The 23275-nt window shown below is 47.9% G+C and overlaps 1 protein-coding gene across 4 annotated transcripts; it reads right to left on the bottom strand.

Moving 5' to 3' along the window:
* Positions 1 to 19550: 19550 nt before the first annotated feature.
* Positions 19551 to 23210, bottom strand: rnf170 (ring finger protein 170). 4 transcript variants are annotated; one of them, XM_049018779.1, is made up of 7 exons: positions 23071 to 23210; positions 22317 to 22462; positions 21920 to 21992; positions 21358 to 21466; positions 21034 to 21107; positions 20743 to 20874; positions 19551 to 20343 (listed from the first exon to the last, which is right to left on the bottom strand). In XM_049018779.1, exons 2-7 carry the CDS (start codon positions 22436 to 22438, stop codon positions 20074 to 20076), a joined length of 780 nt encoding a protein of 259 aa, XP_048874736.1. In that variant the 5' UTR covers positions 22439 to 22462; positions 23071 to 23210; the 3' UTR covers positions 19551 to 20073. The 4 variants fall into 4 exon arrangements, with proteins under 4 accessions (XP_048874736.1, XP_048874735.1, XP_048874737.1 ...); XM_049018778.1 differs by having other exon boundaries at positions 23066 to 23164; XM_049018780.1 differs by having other exon boundaries at positions 22317 to 22454; positions 23066 to 23156.
* Between the last annotated feature and the right edge of the window lie 65 nt (positions 23211 to 23275).

The raw sequence follows: 23275 nt of genomic DNA, 5'->3' as shown, positions 1-23275 counted from the left end.
CCTTGGGCTGCTGAAACAGCTCTGGTCCATCAAAGCATCAAGGCAAAGACTTACAAGACCTCTGCAGGTGTCTCGTGGAATCTGGCACCAAGATGTTAGCAGCAGATCCTTTAAGTCCTGTAAGTTGCGAGGTGGAGCCTCCATGGATCAGACTTGTTTGTCCAGTACATCCCACAGATGCTCAATTGGATTGAGTTCTGAGGAATTTGGAGGCCAAATCAACACCTTAAATTCTTTTTCATATCATTCCTGGACAATTTTTGCAGTGTGGCAGGGCACATTATCCTGCTGGGGGGGGGCACTGCCATCGGGAAATCTGTTGCCATGAAGGGGTGTACTTGGTCTGCGACAATGATTAGGTAGGTGGCACATGTTAAAGTGACATCCACATGAATGCCAGGACCCAAGGTTTCCCAGCAGAGCCATGCCCAGAGCACCACACTGCCTGCGCTCGCTTGCCTTCAGTGTTATTCTCTACACCTGCCAGTGGTTTTAATGTTATGGCTGATCGATGTATAGTTATAATATAGTGTATTTTATAGGGTATATATATAGTGTCTTATGTAATAGTCCATTTCAGTTGTTCAGTTGTATCACTGGTTCCAGCTGCAGGAGACAGGCTGTTTGTGTGGACTGAGCACGACAGGAAGGAGCCACTATTTGGAGAAGCAGGGACAGTCAGGTCTGATGACAAGACCATATGTCTGAAATTAATAGGAAAAAACCTAAAACTTTTAGAACCATGTGATAGGATGATTAGCTGGCTTAATGAACGTGTTCGGTTTTGTGATGAGTTACAGGCCTGAGAACACCCATCCATTTTTCCTGTTGCAGGTTCTGCTCAGTGCTATATATTCATGTCCAGATTTCAGGCAGAGCTATTTATTATTAACTCAGGCCATTTAACATCATCCTCTTTGCCTCATTCCTAGTCAGCCTTTCAGGTCTTTGGTGCAGGGGTGCTACTGGAATATTCAGAATGGGAAGAATGACTGCAAACACACAGGAAAAGATTCACACTGTGTCAACAGCAGGGCTACAGGGCAGATCGTGAACCTCAGTCAGAGATACAGGGCATAGTGTGAACAGTATTCAGAGATACAGGGAAGAGAGTGAACATCATTCAGAGAAACAGGGCAGAGAGTGAATATCAGTTAAAGATACAGGGCAGATTGTGAACAGCAGGCAGAGATACAGGGCAGAGTGTGAACATCAGACAGTATTACAGTGCAAAGGGTGAACATCATTCAGTACTATGGGACAAACTGTAAACATCAGCCATAGATACAGGGCAGAGGGTGAACAGCAGGCAGAGGTGCAGGGCAGAGTTTGAACATCAGTCAGAGATACAGGGCAGAGTGTGAACATCAGTTAAAGATACAGGGCAGAGTGTGAACATCAGTCAGTATTACAGTGCAAAGTGTGAACATCATTCAGAACTATGGGACAAAGTGTAAACATCAGCCATAGATACAGGGCAGAGGGTGAACAGCAGGCAGAGATACAGGGCAGAGGGTGAACAGAAAGCAGAGATACAGGGCAGAGTATGAATAGCAGTCAGAGATACAGGGCAGAGAGTGAACAATAATCAGAGATACAGGACAGAGAGCAATCATCAGTCAGAGATACAGGGCAGAGTGTGAGCATCATGCTAAGATACAGGGTAGATAGTGCACCTCAATCAGAGATACTGTGCAGAGTGTGAACAAAAGACAGAGATACAGGGCAGAGTTTAAAAATCAGTGAGAGATACAGGGCTGAGAGTGCACATGAATTAGAGATATAAGGCAGATTGTGAACACCAGGTAGAGATTCAAGCCGGAATATAAGGAGCACACAGGGCTGTAGAGCAGAGAGTGTATAAGAGTCAGAAACAGAGTGAACAGTGATAGTATGCAGAGAGGAGGGTACCAGCACACAGGGGCAGATTACTTCCGTCCCACTCCTTCCACCTTTTAGATACGTCATCTCTTAGCTGAGTTAACATAAATTCCAGAAACACCAGTTTCCATCCTCTTAGCTTCTTCCCATTGTGAGCCTGAAGCTATGCAGGGACACTGTCCTGCTTTCCAGTCTGGGCAATCACCAGCCACCAGTCACCAGCCACCAGCCACCAGCCACCAGCTACCAGCCACCAGTCACCAGCCACCAGTCACCAGTCACCAGCCACCAGCCACCAATCACCAGTCACCAGCCACCAGTCACCAGCCACCAGCCACCAGCCACCAGCCACCAGCCACCAGTCACCAGCCACCAGCTACCAGCCACCAGTCACCAGCCACCAGTCACCAGTCACCAGCCACCAGCCACCAGCCACCAATCACCAGCCACCAGTCACCAGCTACCAGTCACCAGCCACCAGCCACCAGTCACCAGCCATCAGCCACCAGTCACCAGCCACCAGCCACCTCCCAGTGGCTCTTTTTGAGGGCGACAGTGAGGAAACCATGGTTACTGCCGGCCTGCAAGCTGCTGATCGCTCCCTGTCGACTGAACGGTTCATTCCCTACTGGCCGTCATATTATATTATCAATTCAGCTACATGCGGGTGTGGTGAGGGAGGGGGTTGTGCCACAGCTGTATTTAGGAAAAGGATGGCACCCTCCTTTTCCCCTGTTTGGGTCCTTAATGATCTTCTCTCAACATTCCTTTATTGAATTATTTAGTATATATTTTACATCAGAAGATCACACCCATTTTTCCTGTATTTTTTTTTTTTTTAGTGCAGGAGCAGAGATAATTGGACTAATTAAAACGGAGAAATGACCCTGAACAGGCAGCAGTAAATAAAGTTAAGTGTCTTTGGTCAGTACATTTTCACTGGATAACTGGATCTCCTGCAGCCTCCCTGGACACAGAACAGCGAGAAGCCGCGAGTTCGCTGGGATAGAGGTCTGACTGGTGCTGGGACTCGAGCCTGACACACACACATGCGCACGGAATGGAAATAAATGGTGAGGCGACCATCTTACCCCACCAAAAATAACAGTGTCAATTTGCTGTTTTCATTCCGCAGCGTTAGCCCTGGATTTGCTTGACGTTTGTGGAACAGTAGCTGGTGCAGGAGTTGGCTGGGGAACGGGGTAGGTGACTTCATAGCTGCCTAAAAAGGTTGTGTGAGGCATGACATCACCCGCCTTCGGCAGGGAGCTCGTGCTTAATTCAGGTAATCAGTGCAGCTGCGGGACCAAGTCACTCCAAAGCCCAAAATACGTCTATTAAAGTTAATAGGGTTACATATGGAGACATTTACAAATGCTGCCAGTCAGTTACCCACAGCCAGCAACGATGCTTCTGCATGTTGCCCCTCGGAGCCGTCATACTTACGTTTAAACAGTAACAGTAATTGACAGCATGGCTTTCTGCACTTATCCTTTCCCATGGATTCTACTTGCGATCCCATCTCTGCTGCTATATCTGTCCCGCCGTGAAAAGACGGCCGCTCCCTCCCCGAGAACGGCAGAGCAGATGATCTACGGCTCAACGCTCGTGACGGGGCACCCAGGAAAGAGGTACCTGCTGCTCGCAAGGTGCGCTGATGAGGCCAAGCTGGCAGACGTGCTTCCGGGGAACGGGCCCTGCGACGCGCAGAGCCGCGGGCTCACAGAACCGAAACCCGGCGCCAGATGGAGGTCATTAGGAAGGCGTCTTTGAGGGTGATGTAGTCGTGGCAACAGAGTGAGGGGGTGGGATTGACTTCACGGTAAGGAGGCAAGTGAAGATGTAAAATGTGAGACAGGGTAACGGGCGCGGGTTACCGTGGACACATTTCCCTTTCTGAGTTCATTGTCACCTGCGGGTCACCCTGCATGCAGTAAAGCAGGATCAAAGGGTACAGTGTGCTGGAGGTTGTTCCACCCAGACATTTAAAGCCAGCTCTCCCATCAGATGTAGACCAGAGGTCCAGAGCACCCTGCTGATGGACAAACACAGAGGGAAATCAACATGCGGGAGGCATTATGGGAGATAAAATACAGCAAATAAACACAATATATTAAGGTGATGTGTTTCCAAGCTGGGCATGCTCCAGTCTCCTCAGACAGAAGATCAGAGCTCTCACAGCCTTCTACCGTACTGTCAGCTGAAGCACTTTACAAATACAGTAGACAGTAGTGTGTGGAGGTGCGGGACTCTGTGGTATGGGACTCAGAAGGTTGCTGGTTCAAAACCCAGAGCTCCAGGGATACCGAGTGGTTGTCAGTTGTACACTGTTTGGACAAAAAATTCTGCTAAATACAAAACATAAGTTATTATTCTTTAGCAAACATATTACGTGTTACTGAACTTAATATGTTTTGTAATTCCAATGATGGATGAATGGATGGATGGATGATGGACCAGGTGGATGGATGGATGATGATGGATTGAATGGATGGATGATGATGGATGGATGGATGATGGACTGGATGGATGGATAGATGATGATGATGGCCTAGATGGATGGATGGATGATGAATGGATGATGATGATGGCCTAGATGGATGGATGGATGGATGAATGGATGATGATGATGGCCTAGATGGATGGATGGACTTTTCACAATGTATTTTGTACCATAAATGTTCTGTTACGTATCACAGACAGTAACAGCCCCAGAGCACCTGCAGTATAAGGGAGGTGAAAGCCGGCAGTGGGGTGAGTCTCATAATCCCATTACCATAGCAGATAATAATGAGCTGGGATGAGGAATTTGTCAAGTAAATGACCTGTAACCCTCCCTTGATAGTAAATGGCTTTGGAGAGGGCTTTTATTGCAAAGAATATATCAGGGGAAAAGAGATGTCAACTCAGTGTGCCTTACCAGGGGAAATATGTATTTTTAAATCTAATTTTTTCATTCTTTTCTTATCCCAACAGCATGTCAGCAGTGACGAGTTTACCTTGTACAGTACGGCTGAGAAATATTTCTCCAGAGAGAAAAACAGGCCGTGTTGAGAGGCAGCCGACGGGCAGGCGGAGCGATCCTCAGCCCCGCTGCCACAAACACTCAAAGTGCTTTCCCTTTACTCATTTCCTGCCCTTGGTCAGAGACCGGCCCAGTCTGACTGCCATTTGGAAAATCTAACTTGCTTAAGAAAGAAGTATGTTTGCCAGTTAGGCCAGTCCAGTGTGTTATTTACAGTTACCTCTTAATATCCTCCTCTCCATTTTGCTGAGGATGTGAACAGATGGAGGTCTGAAGGAATTGTGGGTAGAGGCTGCATAGCTCCTTCGCTGGGATTGGCTGCCCTGCCTGCTAGTTACCATGGTGAGATTACACTGCAGCTTAAAGTGCCCTGTCCCCTTTGGATTGGCCCTGACAGCAGGTGTCATGGTGAGATGGCCTAAGAGGTCCTGCATGCCTGCCCTGTGCTTTAGGGAGATTCAGCTCACATTGGCTCATCAGCTGTTTCACACGTGCATTTTTAGAAACGCAAACATTTTTATTATGGAAATCGTCTATTTTAGTCGTGTATTATTCCTTTTAAAGTTCTGGGTTCAGGCAAGAACTCTGTCAGACAGAAGAAAGTATAAATTAGTATTCCAGCCGGTTAAGAATAAGCTCCTGTTCATACATGACCCCTGTTCATACATGACCATGCCTCACCAGCTCATCACCACACCCCTGTATATATGACCATGGCCATTGGCTCACAACCACATACTGGTTCATATATATTGACCCCCAATCAACTCATAGCCACACCCATAATCATACATAACCACATCCCATTGGTGCATAGCCACACCCCAGTTCATCTGTGACCACGCCCCCTCAGCACATAAACTCACTCACTGAGTTTTTCATCTCAGGTAAGCACTAAAATGACAATAAGCCCTTTTCTGCATACAGACTCATGGTTCACACAACAGAAATATTCATCTCAGGCAATCATTCCTGTCAGAAGATTGATTGACATAGTTACAATAAAACTAAAAATATTATTCGGTTATAAGGAATGGAAGTGTAAGCGAATACATTTTTATGTTACGCTACGTTTCTATTATACTTAAAAAAAAATCCACAACCTAAGCAGTATTATGAATTTTAAGAACCGCACGACCAACAGCAGACTGATTGCAGTGACGACCTGCACGTCTTGTGTTTTGCACAGGAAAAATGCCTCCTGTTGGCCTCGTCTACAAACGTTTGTGTTTAACCCCCAGCTGCCTTCAGGGCAGAGTGAGATGAACACAGACCTCATTAATGTCACAGGGATCGGGGGTGGGGGTGGGGGGGGGTGGAAGAGGGTTAGCAGAGGAGAAAGAAAGGCCCAATTTACGCGTCGGCCGAGAAGCGCGATAAGCGGCGTCATTTACATGCGGCTTGCCAGATGCCTGTTTAGCATACATTAATTAGGGCTCCAGAGCGTGGCCGGGAGTCCTCTGGCACGACACGGCACCCCGCAGACCTCATTGTCAAAATAGTTGTGCAGATTACAACGTTAGAGTGAGCTGGGGAGTGTCATCCGAACACAGCCCGGCACAGCCGTTCCCCCCCCAGCCCTGGGAAACGTTCATTTTCAGTTCAGTTTCCTTTCCCTTTAAGGAAGACGGCCACACATGGGCGGCCCGACTGGGTGTGACTGGTGACAGCCATCATTATGGAATTTCATATGCATGGACTGAATATCTGTGAGATTTTTCCCCTCGGTTGCCATTGTGAGGATCGTGATGAATCTGTACAGGGCTGATTTTATGACTGTGCTCTAAGATTAAACTCGAAGGAATAGACTGTGTGCCAGGCGACTGTCTTTTCAGATTCACCGCAAGCCGATTTATTAAAGATCCCCTCAATTAACACAGGATTTTGCTAAATCGTTTGATGGGACTACATCTTTTGCATTAATTATTAATCCTGCAGTCTCGCCTGTACGCAGCTGTATTCAGCATGATTCGCTTAATCTCCACGCCCGCTCCCGGCTCCCAGCATGCCGAGCGGTAAGAGCCCTATAGGCGTTAATCCAGAGGAGCGCCACGGATCGTTGTCTCGCTGTTTTGCTGTAGCCTCCCAACCTGTCTTTGTATCTCCTGAAGAACAAGGACCCCGGCAGCATGTCTCTCAGCAGGCCTGACGTCCCTGTCAGTGCCGGACCTGAAACGGGCGCCTGTTGAAAGAGCCACACTAAAGAAACTTCTGCTCCTCCAAAGCCTTCCGTGAAAGTCACCTTCCATGTAATCTGGCCTCTTTGTGACTCCAACATGCTGATTCGTGTTGGAGATCTCCAGCTCACCGTTGGCTGGAGAAGGTGAACTGGACCTAGTGTGACAACCTTCTGCTGCTCTTATGAATCGGCAATGCTATAGTGAATCAGCATACAATCCTGTTTCTCGCGCCTCCCCTCCCCACCAGAATGTTTTCATTCCAGTCCTACCTTAATCAGGCTCAGATGGTCCTTAATAGGCCAATAATGAATGTGGCAGGCTGAAAGCAGAGTGGGTTTGAATAAAAACATTCTGGCAGGGGGAGCGCGAGGAACACTATGGGAACCACTGCTCTAACCTCACAAGGCACTTCAGGTGTGCCTGTAAAGAGATTTCGTTTCATTCGATTTTTAATATAAGTAACTGTGGCAGAGCTTGGAGTCTCCTGCTTTTCTAGGGTTCTGTTCCCGCCATATTTAGGTCTTTCCTGCCTTCACATTAAGTTGGATTACTTGGGTCCTGCTGGACTGGGTTCGTCCTGTCCGCTCATATTTTGATGCCAGCACGCAATATGGTGTTGAGGCCTCTTTATCTGAGCAGACATGACAGTATTCCAAAGGCATAGAACAGTGGTTCTCAAACTCGGGCCTCGGGACCCACTGCCCTGCTTGTTTCCCAGCTATCCCTGCCCTGCACACTGCTGATTACCTGGATCAGGTGTGTTCAGTCAATCAGAAGCTGAAAGACAGCTGGGACTTGTGTGTGAGGCAGGGATAGCAGGAAAACATGCAGGGTAGTGGGTCCCAAGGACCGAGATTGAGAACCACTGGCATAGAAGATCATGAGGGCGGTGAAGCACTCAGAGCATCACCCAGGAGCATACCCTCAGCTCCCAAAACACTCTCTGCATTGACCCACTGACCTTATTACTCCTAAATGAGCCAATCAGTCCAATTAAGGCCATCTGGGTCTCATTAGTGGAGCCGTTTGTTGGCATGTTGCTGGTGATCAATCACCCTGAGAAGGCAGATGATGACTGAAGTCATCCATCTATGACTGGTGACACCATGGAGGCATGGCGGTACTTAGACTCTGTGTCATGGTAGGTTGTGGTGTCATCTTACACCTGCAGGGCTAGGGGTTCAAATCCCTTTTCGGTTCTATGTGAGCTTGTGGCGTTTGCAAGATCGTGATATCGGTTTGCTCCAGTGTCCTAAAACTTGCCAGTAGTGCCAGGGTCTCCAACTCCGGTCCTGGAGAGCTGCTGTCCAGCAGGTTTTCTATCCAACCCGGCTTCTGATGAGCTACACGTGTACCTGGTATTTACCTGAGAACAGGTGTGGCTCATCAGAAGCCGGGTTGGATAGAAAACCTGCTGGGCAGTAGCTCTCCAGGACCGGAGTTGGACCATTCCCATCTCCTAAGATTAATGAATGCTTCTTATTTCTTTTAAAACTGCTAAACTCTCTCGTACAGAATTTCCCGTTTTGTCCTTCCGCGTAAACCTGCACAATATATCAGTTGAATCCATTTCACATTTAATCTGTCAGTGCTCCGGTTGATTTGCGAGAGAACTCATCTCCCTGTTTGCCTCCCTGACATCTTCCTCAGCATTTCCCTGTGACTTGGACACTTTCACCAGGGGATCCCAACAAGTTCTATCACTAACGACTCCCCCTCACCCCCCGTCAACAAATTTTACCACCAGTCCACATGTCACCCATTTGCCTGATTTGACTGATTGATCACTCTTGTGTCTCATTTTACTTAAGCAGTCTAGTCAATAATACACAAGAATTTATTTAAGAATTTATTTAAATACCTGTTTGTATGATTTAACCCTATTCCTGCAGAATGATTTCTACATAAAGGCCAAAGCTTAACGACCCAATACAGCGGAGAGGGAGGCCTCGTCCGGTAGCATCACAGGTTTGTGGTGTTTGTGTGATTTCTCCTGTGTCACACAGATTTCCTCACACGCTCCAAAGACATGCAGTTGTCTGTAAATCCCCCGGAGTGATTGTATCTGGCATCCTATACAGGGTGTACCCAACCCGGGCAGGTTCATCTCTCCTCTCCCCCCCCAGCGTGTTTCAGTGCTCGGCTATTTCCCCGGCTGGCTGGAGGCCACACTGGCTGCCCGGAGCTGTATCACTGCAGCTAAATACCATCGCTATTCCTTCACATTTGAGTGTAAAGTTATGATGAATTCTTCCTTCACGTCTGGCTCCGTGGCCAGATGGCTTCCTATTGCACAACTGCCTCTTTAGATGAAAGACTTCAGCCAATGGAAATTTTTTATACGTTTATTTATTTTTTTTCATTTTCCCACAACCTGGCACTGCTACTGTGCATTAATGAATTTTAAGGACAGCCGAGTAACGATCAGAGCCCTTACACTCTGTTCCCTTCTCTCTCATCTGGAGGTGTCAACATGATCAGTGTGAACTGAATGTGGCTCTGAGAGTGGACAACTAGTGCTAGCTAACTACTGCTAAATGCTTGTGATTCCGGAACTTTCCAGGATACAGCCGTATTTGCACTAACAGGGATTCCTGCATATTGTTAAACAAATTCAGCTGATAAATGACACGCTTAATGCCCCTTCTCCTCACCCGTTCACGCTCTGCACACCTACATCACAGCCGTGTGCTTGTCGGTACTGTCGTTAGACACATGTCCGGGGAACAGCAGCATGTCAACATCCATTCAGCTTCAGCTCCTGCGAGGCCCCTTCTATAAATTTCATAATTTGTAAGCTGAACACAGGAGTTATTATATTACACAATATATGTAATAATGGCGTTAACCCAGGGACGGATTACGGACCGGGCCAGCGGGGCCGCTGCCCAGGGGCCCTTGGGGTGCAGGGGGCCTGTGGGGCCCCTAGCCCAAAACAATTTGCAACGCTTATCAACAATGTATTTTCATTTGTCTATTTTAGAGGGCCTACATTCTTTGATCCTCTGCCTACAAGGGCGCCTGACCCTATAGGGAGGGCGTTTGGCTGCCATGGGCCCTTGAATTGTGGTGGTTGTGGTCGTGGTGCTGGTGGTGGTGGTGGGGGGGGGCCTCACGAACATTTTGCCCAGGGGCCCACACAACCCATAATCCGTCCCTGCGTTAACCAGGAAACAGCGAAGAGCTCTAATGCTGGGTCATAGCGATTGTGTGCTGACTGATGGAGGCAGAGCACACAGTCCTCATCGGAAGGTGTTAAGGTTTCATGTGCTGAACGCCCAGATACTCATGGGTTCCCTCTTTATGCTGACTAGATGACGGGGACAGTGGCCAGTTATTAACAATTCCAGGCATGGACAGAATTTTTCTGCTAACGCTAGTCACCATCACCATGCACCACTAATCAGTCTTATCCCTACTAGTTACACCACTGCAATACTCCTGAGACAACATCTTGACGTCTCAATGTGGCCTCGCTGTGCATTTTAATCCTATCGTCTGCGTAAGGCCCAACCCCAACCCATTATCATTATTAGAATCGAAATGAATGTTTTTGGTGGGTGAGTCTGGTCTCGTTTGCTCGGACAATCGGAGCAGGCAGGTACATTTGAGTGGATGATGTCAGAGAGGATGATAAATCGCCCCGGAGCAGATGGGGGAGGTGCTTCTCGGGCAAAGATCACCCGCTGAGATGCTCGCTGACATCCGGCAGATCGTTATCCGAGAGCTGAGGCCCTCCTGCCAAAGACAGCGAGGTTTCTGGCTGCCACGGTAATCAAGGTCTATATCACTGATCCTGAGTCAGTGCTCAGCACAACTAGGTAATCCTAGGCACAGATTCAGCATCAGTAAGCTGTCGTCACCTTCCCTGGGTTATATAACTGTTACTGAACAATATCACATGAATGACAGGCCAGTTCATCCACAGCTCCTTACACGTTTGCAGTCAAATTGTGCCGGAAATAAAACTATGATTTCACAGGCTGAGTCAGTTGCATCTCGACTGTGAGAGAACTGGGCAGAAACACTGGGAGGTGAACACAGTGGGCAGAGTTAACCAGCTGAGTCTGCTACCTCCCAAAAGCAGCTACAAATTCACGTACAAACTACAGGGGAGTAAGACTCTTATTTTCCACATGAATGCTGCAGACCCACCCCTCAAGGTACCACCCTGCCCCCCTCCCTGAGGTACTACCCCTCCCCCTTAAACCTGGCCAGCAGGCATCATAGATGCTTCAGGGTGTTTTTACATTTTATATAAGAAGCAGGGGGCGGAGCCAAAACAGGCTTAACTAGACATTCTTGCCCCCCCTTGTATGTATGCATTCTGGAGCCCCTGTCTGGGGCCAGGCCCCCTGAGTCTGCCAGGATACCCATGGCCCTACTGCACCCTCGGGGGGAGATTTTTGTTTCCCGTGACACCTGCTGGGGCAGACAGAGGAGCACATCATTGCTCCTTCTTACCTAATGCACATGTGTGACTTGAACGTGAACCCCCCCCCCGGATGGCCACCCCCCTCTGAGCCAGAGTTCAAACAGCACGACTCACAGGCGGGGCTAACAGGAAGTAACCACAGCCGCCTTGCCCCCGTGTCTCCCAGACGGTGCCCGTGGCCCTGCCCTCCCCCCCCACACCAAAATGGAGTAGAGGAAGCCTGCCAGTAACACCCCCCCCCCCCGCCCCCCAGGCGAGATATGCCCTTGGAGCTGGAGCTCTGCACTCCGCAAATGTGTATGTAAATACCATCTGCGTGCGCTCGCCATATATCTGTGCCTTTCATATTCCTCACACGAGTTATTTATAAAGTAAAAATACAAAAGCATCAAGAAAGCAAAGTGACCTGAGAATATAATACATGAAAAAGATAAAGCATGTAGGAAGAGAACAATGCATGATTAGTGCAGTATTTTAAAAGCAATAGAAGGTGGTTAAAAAAAAGACCACGTTGCCTGTATAGGCTTTAAATGCACGTGTTATGAGAATGTCCATAAACACGGTAAATAGCTGAAATCGGCCTTGGCCGTTCGTCCGGCACGCTGGAGCCCCAGTGTGGGACACCTGGGCCGTCAGGGGTCAGTTTCAACCCCATCTGCAGCCAAACAGAGGCAGCAGGGAGACTGTGACCTTTTCAGAAGGTGGTTCATCCACACAACACTAGTGCCACATGTGGATCTTCTGAAGGAGAGACCTCGGGTCTAAATGGGAAGTCGGAATGACCCACTTTCATATAAACGAAAGACAAGTTCTATTAAAAGTACTAACATCGCCGTGTTTAAAAAGAGGGTTTGATTATCTTTACTTCTGTAATTTTATTTAAATTTATACTTGCTTCTCCTTTTCCAACGCTGACACCTGAGAGCTTCTTTATTTAAATAATGTATTTATATGCACCTGCCATTCTCAGCATTCTCACTGCTCAGTAGGTGGCGCTCTTGTCTCTTCCCTTTCCCTGCGGTTAGGGTTCAAATTGCAGCCCTACTGTGTGTGTGTAGGAGCCACATGTTCTCCCGGTGTTCTCTGGGGTTCCGCTGAAAGAGCTGCAATTGGACAAATTTGCATCTCCAATACTGCACATTCCCTGCGATGGATTGGCATGCAGTGCCAGTGGGAGGATTTATGCACATTTGACATGTAACACTTTGAACAAATGCATTTATTTCTTACTATTTTAAAACAAAATTGTTTACATCTTGTGAATAGGCAGCAACAAATTATTTATATCTCATATGCAATGAAATTATATTTAGCAGCTAGAATCCAGATTGCCGGTGGTCTGTTCTGCTGCTCATCTCAGAGAGGAACACAACAAACGGTGAGCGGAACATTGTGTCTTAATTTCTAATTATTATTTTGGCAAGAGAGCTGCGAGTGTGAGATGCCAGGAGCAAGCAGGCATGGGGGCCTAGCTGTGGGTTTAGACAGAAGGCATCATGGACAGCTCCCAGCAGCAAGCTGAACCGCCTATCTGCAGTGACCATTCACTGTGACTTGACTGCAGTGTACTAACACACTGGATCCTAGCTGCACTAGACTCACATTGCATCCTGACTGCATTGCAGAAACCCACCTGATCTAGCTGAACTGGGCTTACACTACATCCTGACTGCAGTGTACAAACACACCTAATCACAGCTCCACTGGATTCACACTGCACCCTGACTGCAATGTATATTCAAACCTGATCCTAACTCCACAGAACTCACACTGCATCCTGACTGCGGTATACAAACACCCATGATTCTAGCTGCACTGTATTCACACTGCATCCTAATTGCAATGTACAAACACACCTGATCTTAGCCGCACTGGACTGAGCGCCATCCAGAATTTGGGCTGCTCATTCAAACTGGGATTCCCCCCCCCAATCTGATCAGCCTGTCAGAATCGGAAGGAAGATGACAAATGACAACTAGGTTAATCAAATTTTGCGTGTGACACTAAAATGAGCTTGGCCAGCCCTGCTTTCGCGTCTCTCTTTGTGTTGTTAAGCTGAAGAGGCCACACCCTCTGTGATGGTTAATTGTGTTAATGAAGCAGGATCATGATAGATACTGTGAGGGATGAAAGTCGATGTGCTGGGCGTCTCCTGGGCACGGCAGAGGGGCTGTGGTCACCATGTCCTTATTGCTGCTCCTGCTGAGCGAGCCTCCGCCTCTCCTTATCTGCTGCACCCACATTCAGGATCACCTCCTCCCACTGGGTGGATGTGTGACCATGGTACTGAAGACCCTGGAGCTGCAGAGGAATGTCAACACTGAAGGCTGGCAGGAAGAAATGGCACTCGCAAAGCGCCTGACAGCGAGCGGATTTAAGAAACAGACCTCAAAAATACACACATAACAGCTATTTACAGACTATTTACGACTGATGTTTTATTCAGAAATAATTTCCTCTGCATGTGTAGCTCCCAGGTTGCAGCAGACTCCCCATTTCACTCGCGGAGGAGATATTTTTCATGGCTAAAGCCTCCGTGAGGTGTGTCCGCCCCAAAGCCGCTAACAGATGATCGGCTCAGAGTGGATCTCGCGCTCACAGATGGCCCACAATCCCTCCCCCTCCACTGCTCAGGCGTGCGGAGCCAGAGGAGGTAGACAGGTGAGCGGAGGGATGGGCAGCGAGACGTTCCGCGATCTGACAGCTTCAGTGGAGGACAGATGGGTGGCGCCGTGAGCGCGACCAAATACACAGAGCCCGAGCTCAGAGGCCATGTCCGAGCTGGGCACCGCGTCCCCGCCTCCCAGCTCGGCGTGCGAGAGACACGAGCGTCTGCGTTCGGGCTGGCGTGTCACCTGACCAAGTTGCTGCCCTGACACACTGATCACTGCACCAGAGCCACATCCTTCCAAATCACAGGATCACGGACAGAAAAGTGACATTTGCACGGGACGTGGCTTAGGTGCCGGACAGCAAGATGCCCTGTCAGAAAACGCTTCATCTGAATCATCAGCACACTGTTGCTCAGTCCCCTCTGCCCATGGTGGTGTGTAAGGGTGGTGAGCGGTTCAGTGGGCTATGTCTCTGTTCCTGTGATTGGAAGATTGCCGATCCTAGAAGGGTCACATGTCTGTGGGCCCTTGAGCAAGGCCCTTAACCCTCAGCTCCTGCGGTGCTGACCCAGTGCTGTGACCCCCAAGCTATAGAAAGCAAGACAGGACTGGCAAAGAGAAGAATTCCAAGGTACCTATAATCCTGCTTGTGCAAATGGCAAGTAAAGGCTTTACCCCCCCCCCCACCCCCAATAAATAGATCTTTGTATTTAAATTGTTGTGTGCCCCCAATATCAAACTCTCTCCTGCACCTTTGCCTACACACAGCCTACAAATAATTTCAAAATGTTGCTAAAGGACTAAAATTAGACCACGTTTTAATTAAAGAGCCAGGCTTTTCTCTCAAATAAGGAAACGCGGTTATTGCCTGTTAAGGGATTCATCAGGAAGGACAGTGTAAACTCAAGAACCGCAAGGCAGTAGAAACCCATCTGGATACATTTCACGTTTAGTACGAGTGGTGTGGAACGGGAGGTGGCGCGGGGTCCCTGCTTTCCCCCAGAATCTGCCACGTGCCAGGGTGCGTGGTCACCACCAGCTGTCTGGGGCGGCAGCGACGGCGACATTTCCCAGGTTTACTCCACGCTTACTCCACTGCGCAGAATAAGGCCTCATTTGTAATTTATGAGGAAGTTTTGTCAGCAGACTGACATCCGAAAGCTGCTGGTACGGCTCAGTTCCTCGGTTATCCAGGGCTGGATGTAGCTTCAGAAACAGAACGCTTGTCTTTTAAAGCCTGACAAAGGAGATGTCTCCCGGCATATGTCTGCGCACGTTAATTACTGCATGCTTCAGGCTGCTGCAAAGTCGACTGAGTCACCATCACGCCTCCTGATTTTGGGACGAGCTGCATTTGCAGGAATGCAGGAAGCATCTCTCTTATTGATGATGATCTGTATGTATGCATGTACGCCCTGCGAGCTCCAGAGGCTCCGATGGATGGATGCGGGCTTTGCCAGTCACGTTTTCAGACTCTCACACTCACACTAAAAGTGCAAATCTAAATAATTCCATTATAAACCTAAAATTGGCTACATCTGAAGCATCGGGGTAGTTTGTACTGCAAACCCTACAGACTATTTACAAGGTAATAAAACTCTTACATGTATGTAAATGCGTGTGCAGATTTGTCTCAAATTGAAAATCTCACTCCAGCCAGCTGACCAAAGCTGACAGTCCTAGATGGATGGATATACACACTTACTTTAATAAACTGCGCAGTTATTAATAATCATCTGTATGCACATGTACACAGACTGTATTCCTGTACGCAGTCTGTATCCTTGCACACTGCCTCTTTGATTACCCCGGGAGGCATCCATATAAACCATAACGCACTGTGTTATACAGAAGGGGGTCACAGAGATGATTAGTGACACCCCCTCACAGACAGCTGCAGCCCCGTGTCACACGGTATTATTTTTAGGTCCTTCAGCACAGGTGCCATCGGCTCATTTATTTTTCATTTTTTAAAAAGCCATGTGGCCATCGTCACGTTGTCACACGGGGATCCCGCCACGCGGTGACATGCCGAGCCGATAGCATGGCGGTCGCACTGCGAGGGCCCATCTGATCGGCCGGAGGCCGTTCCGTGGTTTGGAGATAAAGTGCAACTGTCCTCGCAGCGTGATTTATGAGTGAAACTCAAGCCAGCTGTCTTGGGCGTTGTCATCTGAGAGGCGGCAGCTGGTGTAAATGTTCTGCTCTGAGCAGGAGCGCATTCCTGAGGGATGGGCGTGTCGTAAAGGGAGCGGTACCCACCAGCGGTCTCGGTGGCACATCCCCACGCACCAAATCTGCCGTCTGCTTACATGGGACCACGGATAATGAACTGGAGAATCCTGAATCGGGAGTGGGGGGCACACGATTCTGCCAATCCCTGAGAGTGTATCTCCTTTCCCTTACTGATCCAATGCTATCTAGAGAAACGCCTTTATTATCCATCATATACCTATGGTAGAATCTTCTGATGATTCCCAGTAAGGAGAACCCTGCCTTTTCAGATCCTGCCCTCTCCACCCTCCCAGTCTAAGCCTTGCCCCCGCCCTCCCCCAGTATGGAGTCTACAGATTGAGTCAGGGGTCTGTCAGGTTAGTGGCCTGTGTACCATCTCTGCAGAGCGCCAGAGCAATATCACGGCAAAATGACATTCTGTCATATAAGCCGTATTAAGGAGCAGCAGAGCTGGAGCCCAGATCTCGGAAACAGCCATGTGCTGCTTCCAAGTGTCATCACCCCGCAAGATTGTATCGATTGTCGTTCAGCTTTCACATGGGTCGCCTACAGAGTTACAGGATTACAGTCGCATTTCCCAGGACCCAGGCTAATGCGCATCTCAGGAGGCTCCTTAACTTTCCTGTGGCAATGATTCCTCCACTCAGCACACACGGGTGGGCGGCCGGATGGGAAGGAGCGCTCATCCTCACAGACGGGATGCCCAGCGTGACGCTACCTGCGCCAAACGGGAGAACGTCGCAGGAAACCTCCACCGCCTGGTCCTTAATCTGCATACAGCCGCCCTCGTCGCCTCCCCCTTTTTCCGAAACACCTGTTATTAGGCAGCAGTGGCCTCTCAGAGACGTCACCGCGCTCGGCTGAGGACTGGCTTCAGCTGCGTGCTGTAATCACACCACACACACACACACACATTAGCTTAATGAAATGTGCACAGTTATCATTTTGATAATAAGTGGCCAGTTCCCATGGGAACACCCAGAGCAGCCGTCCAGGAAACAGTGAGAGTGATTTAAGATGGGGAGTGAAGAAACAGCAGCCAGATCAGATTTATTTTGAATTAGGGCTGAAATAAAGATTTTTCCGTTTCTGAAATATCCATGACACAATAGGAAAAAATGCCCCCCAGGTCATCTGTGTGAATTACAGGTGACGTTTATCAGCTCAGTCCACTGCGGCTCAAATAATACAGTTTTACTGTCAAATGTCACCGCCGATCACCAGCTGGAACTGTGGCCATATTTACAGTCACTATCCTGGGAGCTTGGGTGGAATTAAAGGTCTCAGTCATGACATCCTCTGTAAAATTACAGTGTCTAACCCCACCCTGCAATAAAAATGGCACTCAGATGATTGAGGTGAAGACAGGATTTCGACTTGTAGAAGTTAAACCTCCTGAGAGACATCTAAATTATGTAGTGGCGTTTTTCTGATCTGCTGGCTCCTCCGTGTGGACAAAGAATAAATTTCACTTTGTTAGTAATATTTCTCCCGGCAAAAAAGTAAGTACACAGAAATATGTTTATGATGTAATCAGCCCCCTCCTGGACTACAGTTACTACTGCACCTACTACTGCAACGTTTCACTTTTAAAAGCTTTAATTCAATTAATCGCTTCATTAGTGCTGAAAACAGATAGATGGTGTGAAATCGCCTTGTGTACTGAACGATCAATACTATTTTGTGAGCGTGCACGGAAATTTCATTAAAAAACTAATACTATGATGAAGAAATATTGGACAATCTTTCAGTAACGCACCAGGAGTTCATCTTATTTCACGGATTTGGGGTATCAGACCGTCGAAGGCAGAGGAAGAGACTCACTTTTCAAGAGAGCTCAAATATGGGTATTAAAAGTCGGTTAGATGACGCTTCACTTGATGGGCCACATGTAATTTAGTTACTGAGTTACTACTGAAGTACCAATCATGGACAAATACAATAATTACAGGAAATACACAGGGTACGTTGTCAACTGAGATTTTCAATTCGGGACAAGTCTGCACTCATTTACATGCATGCGTTTTATTACCTTGTAGTCTGTAGGGTTTGCAAACTGACCCAACGCTTTTGATGTAGCAAATTTTAGTTTTATAATGTAATAATACCAGATTTGCTGTAAGATTTCTTGCGTGAGCATGAGAGGATTGCCAACTCTCATGCATCTGCCCTGGAAAATCTATATTATTCCATTATAAGATTAACAACATCAAAAGCCCTACAGACTATTTACAAGTTCATAAAATATCTATGTAAATGACTATGCATGTGTGTGCAGACTTGTCTCGAATTGACAATCCCACGTCAGCCAGCTGACCAAAGTTAGAAACCCTGCATGCCCTCTGAAGTAAAGTATTACCGTCAGTTAATTTAGACACCACCCTGAATGGAGCCGCACATTCTGTACGAACAGTCAGTTAATTTAGTTGCCCCACTTCCAATATCCCCTGGGCTCGCTCGTATTGGACGTTCACTCAGACATTCACTGCCGGGATATTTATGCCTCTGAGGAGCAGCGTCACCGCATGCAGTCATCCCATTCGCTACAGAGAAGCAGCGTCACCGCATGCAGCCTTGCCATTCGCTACATCATTCCGGCGCCGTGACACGTGACGCCCTGTAGATCCCAGCCGAAGTTAGGACCCATAGACAAATATGATTCTAAGTCTATGGTGGGGACCTTCCCCGCTCACTTTCCCATTCTGGCTTGGCTGCAGCTCTCATCAGATAGGCCATCAAGCATCTGTCTTTGGGTTAGCTAAGTGGGGTTTTTAAATGCATGATATCTAGAGGGGCCAAGAATACTTGCCGTCAGTTTAACAAAACGTTTTACATTTTTCATTTAAACTATTCCCTCTATGAAAAATGATAAACATTTTTGAAGATTTGGCAAACACAAGCTTAAAATTTAATTAGCTTCTCATTTAAACCTTCCATCTCTAACCATTGGGGGGGGGGGGGGGGGGGTCCAAACACAAACATCTGTGAAAATATACTTCTTTAAATGTTTCATATCAAAAATACATTCGGTCAAGAGCCTCTAAGACCACTGCAATCAGGCTTTAAATGGCTGGACCAGAAAAAAAAAAAACAACATTAACCCGACCAATTATAGGAGAAGAGGAGATGCCATTCGGACTTGCGTTTCATGAAACGAGGCACACGTGAATCAAAATGCATACTACAATTCGGAATAGGCTTTATTTCAAAACAACGAAATAAAAATGAGATGTTTGCACTGCCCTGGGAGTCATTACTGTCAAAACAGTCAAGGCAACATCGGCAGAAACACTGCCAGCAGCCAGGAACCCTGAGCACGACATCTCCCCATCGTACAAATTCACACAGCTTCCAGTGTACTTCAAAACATCTGCCTCAGCCGGCAGATGGCAGGATGGAGCAGCCTGAACTCCACGCTCTTTTCTTGTGCTAACGTGGACGGAATTCTAGAAATAAATTAATTACAATCTAACATAAAAGTGAAGCGAAGCAGGTTCAAAGCCATCGGCGTCCCGGAGGAAGCAGTAAACAAAAAACACACGGAGGGTGGGGGGGGGGGGGGGGGGGGGGTTCATGCCACCAGGATCTGGCAAAAACAGTTACAGAGGTTCAAACTGCTCACACAGATACAACGCAGGTTCCACCGACAAAAATTCCAGCTGTGAAGGAATCACTGATTCGGGCTCAGTCTCAAAGGTCTCCATGTCAGCCTGCCAGCCGCTGGGTGACCACCTCACGGTACATGATGGAGATGTAGATGAAGAGCAGCAGGATGACGAAGAGATCATCCATGAAGCCCAGCAGCCCGAAGAGGGTCTCGGGGACGAAGTCCAGCGGGGACACCAGGTAGGTCAGCGCCCCCATCAGGCACAGCAGGATGCGGATACGGAACATCCAGAAGAGCCCGCCCACGGAGAACATCTCCCTGAAGGCGTGCCGGAGCAAGGTGGGCACATCGCGCAGGCGGTCCATTAGCTGGGAGGCAAAGGGGCGTTACACATCACCAAGCTCAATCAAGAGTAACAGGACACTTTATGACCCCCCTCCCAATTCCAGCCAGGTTGGAATATCTTTTGAACAATGCGCCCAGGAAATAAAAGTATATCACGTGATGTAGAGTACCAGCTTGTGTGAAAGAGGCCACCCAAGCTGACTCAAATCCCCTTACAGCAGGTAACCGGTGGGCAAACAAAGGATAAAAACTTGATCCAGAATATTGGTATTTTGTTATTCATAAACACCACCCTACATATTACACGAACAACCCAATTCGGCTCATATCTTTGGCAGCTTTAAAAATGAATCACCTCTATACTGTCATCTTAGTATAGAGACTCAGCAGCCGTTTCAGTGAAGAAAGAAGGACACACTCACAGATCTTGGCTGGCCTGAAAATCTTCGGTTGTAGTCATTGATGTCCTCCAAGATCCGGCCCGGATCCGGCTGACCCTCCGGAACCTCAGCGGGCTGGCTATCATGTCGGAAGAGGTGGAACAGCAGGGTGACCTGTCTCCGAACGGGAAAGGGCCATCGGTGAGGAAGTCAATACCCACACGGTAAAGAATTCCTGCGTCGGGATCAGTTCCATTAAAATCACCAAAGTGACACTCATTAGCTCTGAGGTGTCGTGGTGACTCGGAACCTCACAGAAAACGTGATCCTCACCGTTTGTCTGCAGATGGGACAATTAATGGCACCCAGCCAGGATCCATACTGCCAATATGCAATAATGCAGGAACCTCAAAGAAGAGATGAAAATGAACAAGACTGTGCCTCTCAGAAAACTGGCAGACAGAAGAGACCGAGAAAACAGGAAAGAATGGACATATATATCTACTAGGCACTACTCTACTTGTGGCCCAGCCTGGATTTTAAAAGGCTTTCAGGAGGCACTTAAGAGGGCCTCCAGAGAGTAGGTCTTTAAAATCGAGCTCAAGTTATTGATGTTAGGGGAATAAGGAAAAAGCAATGCGTGCGGTAAGTACCTACCACAGAAAAGATGGCCGCAGTTTGTTTCCACAGGCAGCAAGGCCTGCTGCAGGCAGATGGGACATGACATGTCTGTGTAGAAGGGCTGCCGAGGCTCTGTGGGCGTGTCCTGGGACACAGGGGGCACACAGGTCACTGTGCTTATTAGACATTGGCTCTGAGGTGTGCCATAGGGAGGGGGTGAGCAGAGGCCCCCTGGGAGGGGCAGGGGGGGGGGGGGGGGGGGCGTGTTTTGGTCAGCTCTGCCACCTCACCCTCTCTTCCATCTTCTGACGTACGACCATAACGACACTCCAGCTTTATTTCGCAGGCCTTGCTGAAGCAGCACCTTTCCATTTGTTTTAAAGGACTGCCTTTCGACCTTCCCCTCCCTTATACGTATTTTGTTTATCCACCCTTTTGTTTATACCTTCCCCACTTTCCTGCCTCCAGGGTCTGTTCTTGAGAAGACCAAGCTCTCAGTCATATTTCTTTTACTTACTACATGACTGAAAGTCTACTTTAACAACAGGAGAAATCATTAATTTCCTACAAACTTTACAAATTTTACATGAGTGCGTACCTGGTCTGACTGAAGATGCCGACGGACTGCTTGCACATGCTCCTGGTTTTCTGGGTGGATATTCTGCTCAGTTCTGAAATGTAAAAAAAATAATAATAATCAGCTGACACCGCCCGTTGGACTTCCTGCTCCAACCAATAACCTGAACTCTGGCCTTACTCTGACTGGCAGGCTGACAGTACTTCAAAACAAGTCGTCTATTGTTTATTAATGTCAGAGATTTACAGTGACAATCATCATTCATGCACCCGAATTACTAAAGACATACGGCTTTACCACAGACATACCGCAAAACACAAGTAACTATCAAGAGGCTCGGAGTAACACAGTATCAGAGTGAAATGGGACAATGCAACGACAGACCCTGAATGGAGCTGCTATCTTTTCGATTAATTACCTGCACACAAGTGTCACGAGTCCACCCAGAAAAGCAACGCATAAAACGACTACAGCAAGGACAGAGTCACTAACGCCTTCTATAAGGGAGTCCTCGGCGTTTACGGGATTCACGTCCTCCATCACATGCGATCATAACCTGCAAAACTGGACATTTAATGTGAAGGAAATACATTATGTTAGGAAGTATCGCCGGCGTTGCTGTTGCATGCACGCTCTTGTTAGGGTCCGGACTGAGGGAGGTACCTATAAAAGCTGTTGTACCAGCCGCCTCAATAACTGGCACATTAATACTAGATCCTGCTCGTCCTGACATATTATCCACTTTTTAATACGGAAGCATGCTATTAGTGATTGTAATGCCTTCAATCTGATTGGGAAACCGACTGTCATCAAAACAGAAAGCGGTGAACAAATTGCTTTTACATTAATTTAACCACGCCTAAATGCCCAATCCATCATATATAGAGCTAAATGTTTGTACATTTATGAAGATTACACATACTCGTATCTAAATCAAAAGTGCACATTGCACTCGCCACATTTGTTCACTCGCGTATACATACTGTAAAGCGATTTAGGAAGGATCGGCTTGTTTGTGGCCGAATGCTTAAAAACCGGGGGCTTTCCGGGCCTAACGCCACATCAGACTGGCGTCGTATGCTAACTTCGCGCTCAATCAACTCTTGTTTTAGTGTTCATAGTAAAGCGTGTCAGAGAAACACGGTGGTCTCCAGATTTAAGTCTGACCGTGCCTGGCTGCGGTAGCGTCATGCCGTCCCTCCCGCAGGTAGCCGAACCCAGACACTCTCCGTCGGGGGCCTCGCCGCAACTCGCTCCTGCCTCACGCTACTGCCTGTCTCGTCCAAAAATGGCTATGAATCGATAGCTTCAGTCCGGAACATTTAATTAAAAAACATTGATGAATATTCACTGAACACATGCAGCTCAGGAAGCTGG

Source organism: Brienomyrus brachyistius, chromosome 7 (assembly GCF_023856365.1).
Source record: "Brienomyrus brachyistius isolate T26 chromosome 7, BBRACH_0.4, whole genome shotgun sequence".
In the NCBI taxonomy this organism is placed as follows: Eukaryota; Metazoa; Chordata; class Actinopteri; order Osteoglossiformes; family Mormyridae; genus Brienomyrus; species Brienomyrus brachyistius.
The sequence above is the reverse complement of the archived record's forward strand: the minus strand, read 5'-3'. Positions and strand labels throughout refer to the sequence as shown.

Coding starts and splice junctions, on each gene's coding strand:
- rnf170 (XM_049018779.1), bottom strand. CDS start 22,438: ATGGAGGACGTGAATCCCGTAAACGCCGAGGACTCCCTTATAGAAGGC. Junction 21,467..21,919: donor GGCATCTTCAGTCAGACCAG/GTACGCACTCAT, acceptor CCTGTGTCCCAG/GACACGCCCACAGAGCCTCG. Junction 20,344..20,742: donor TTTCAGGCCAGCCAAGATCT/GTGAGTGTGTCC, acceptor TTTGCCTCCCAG/CTAATGGACCGCCTGCGCGA.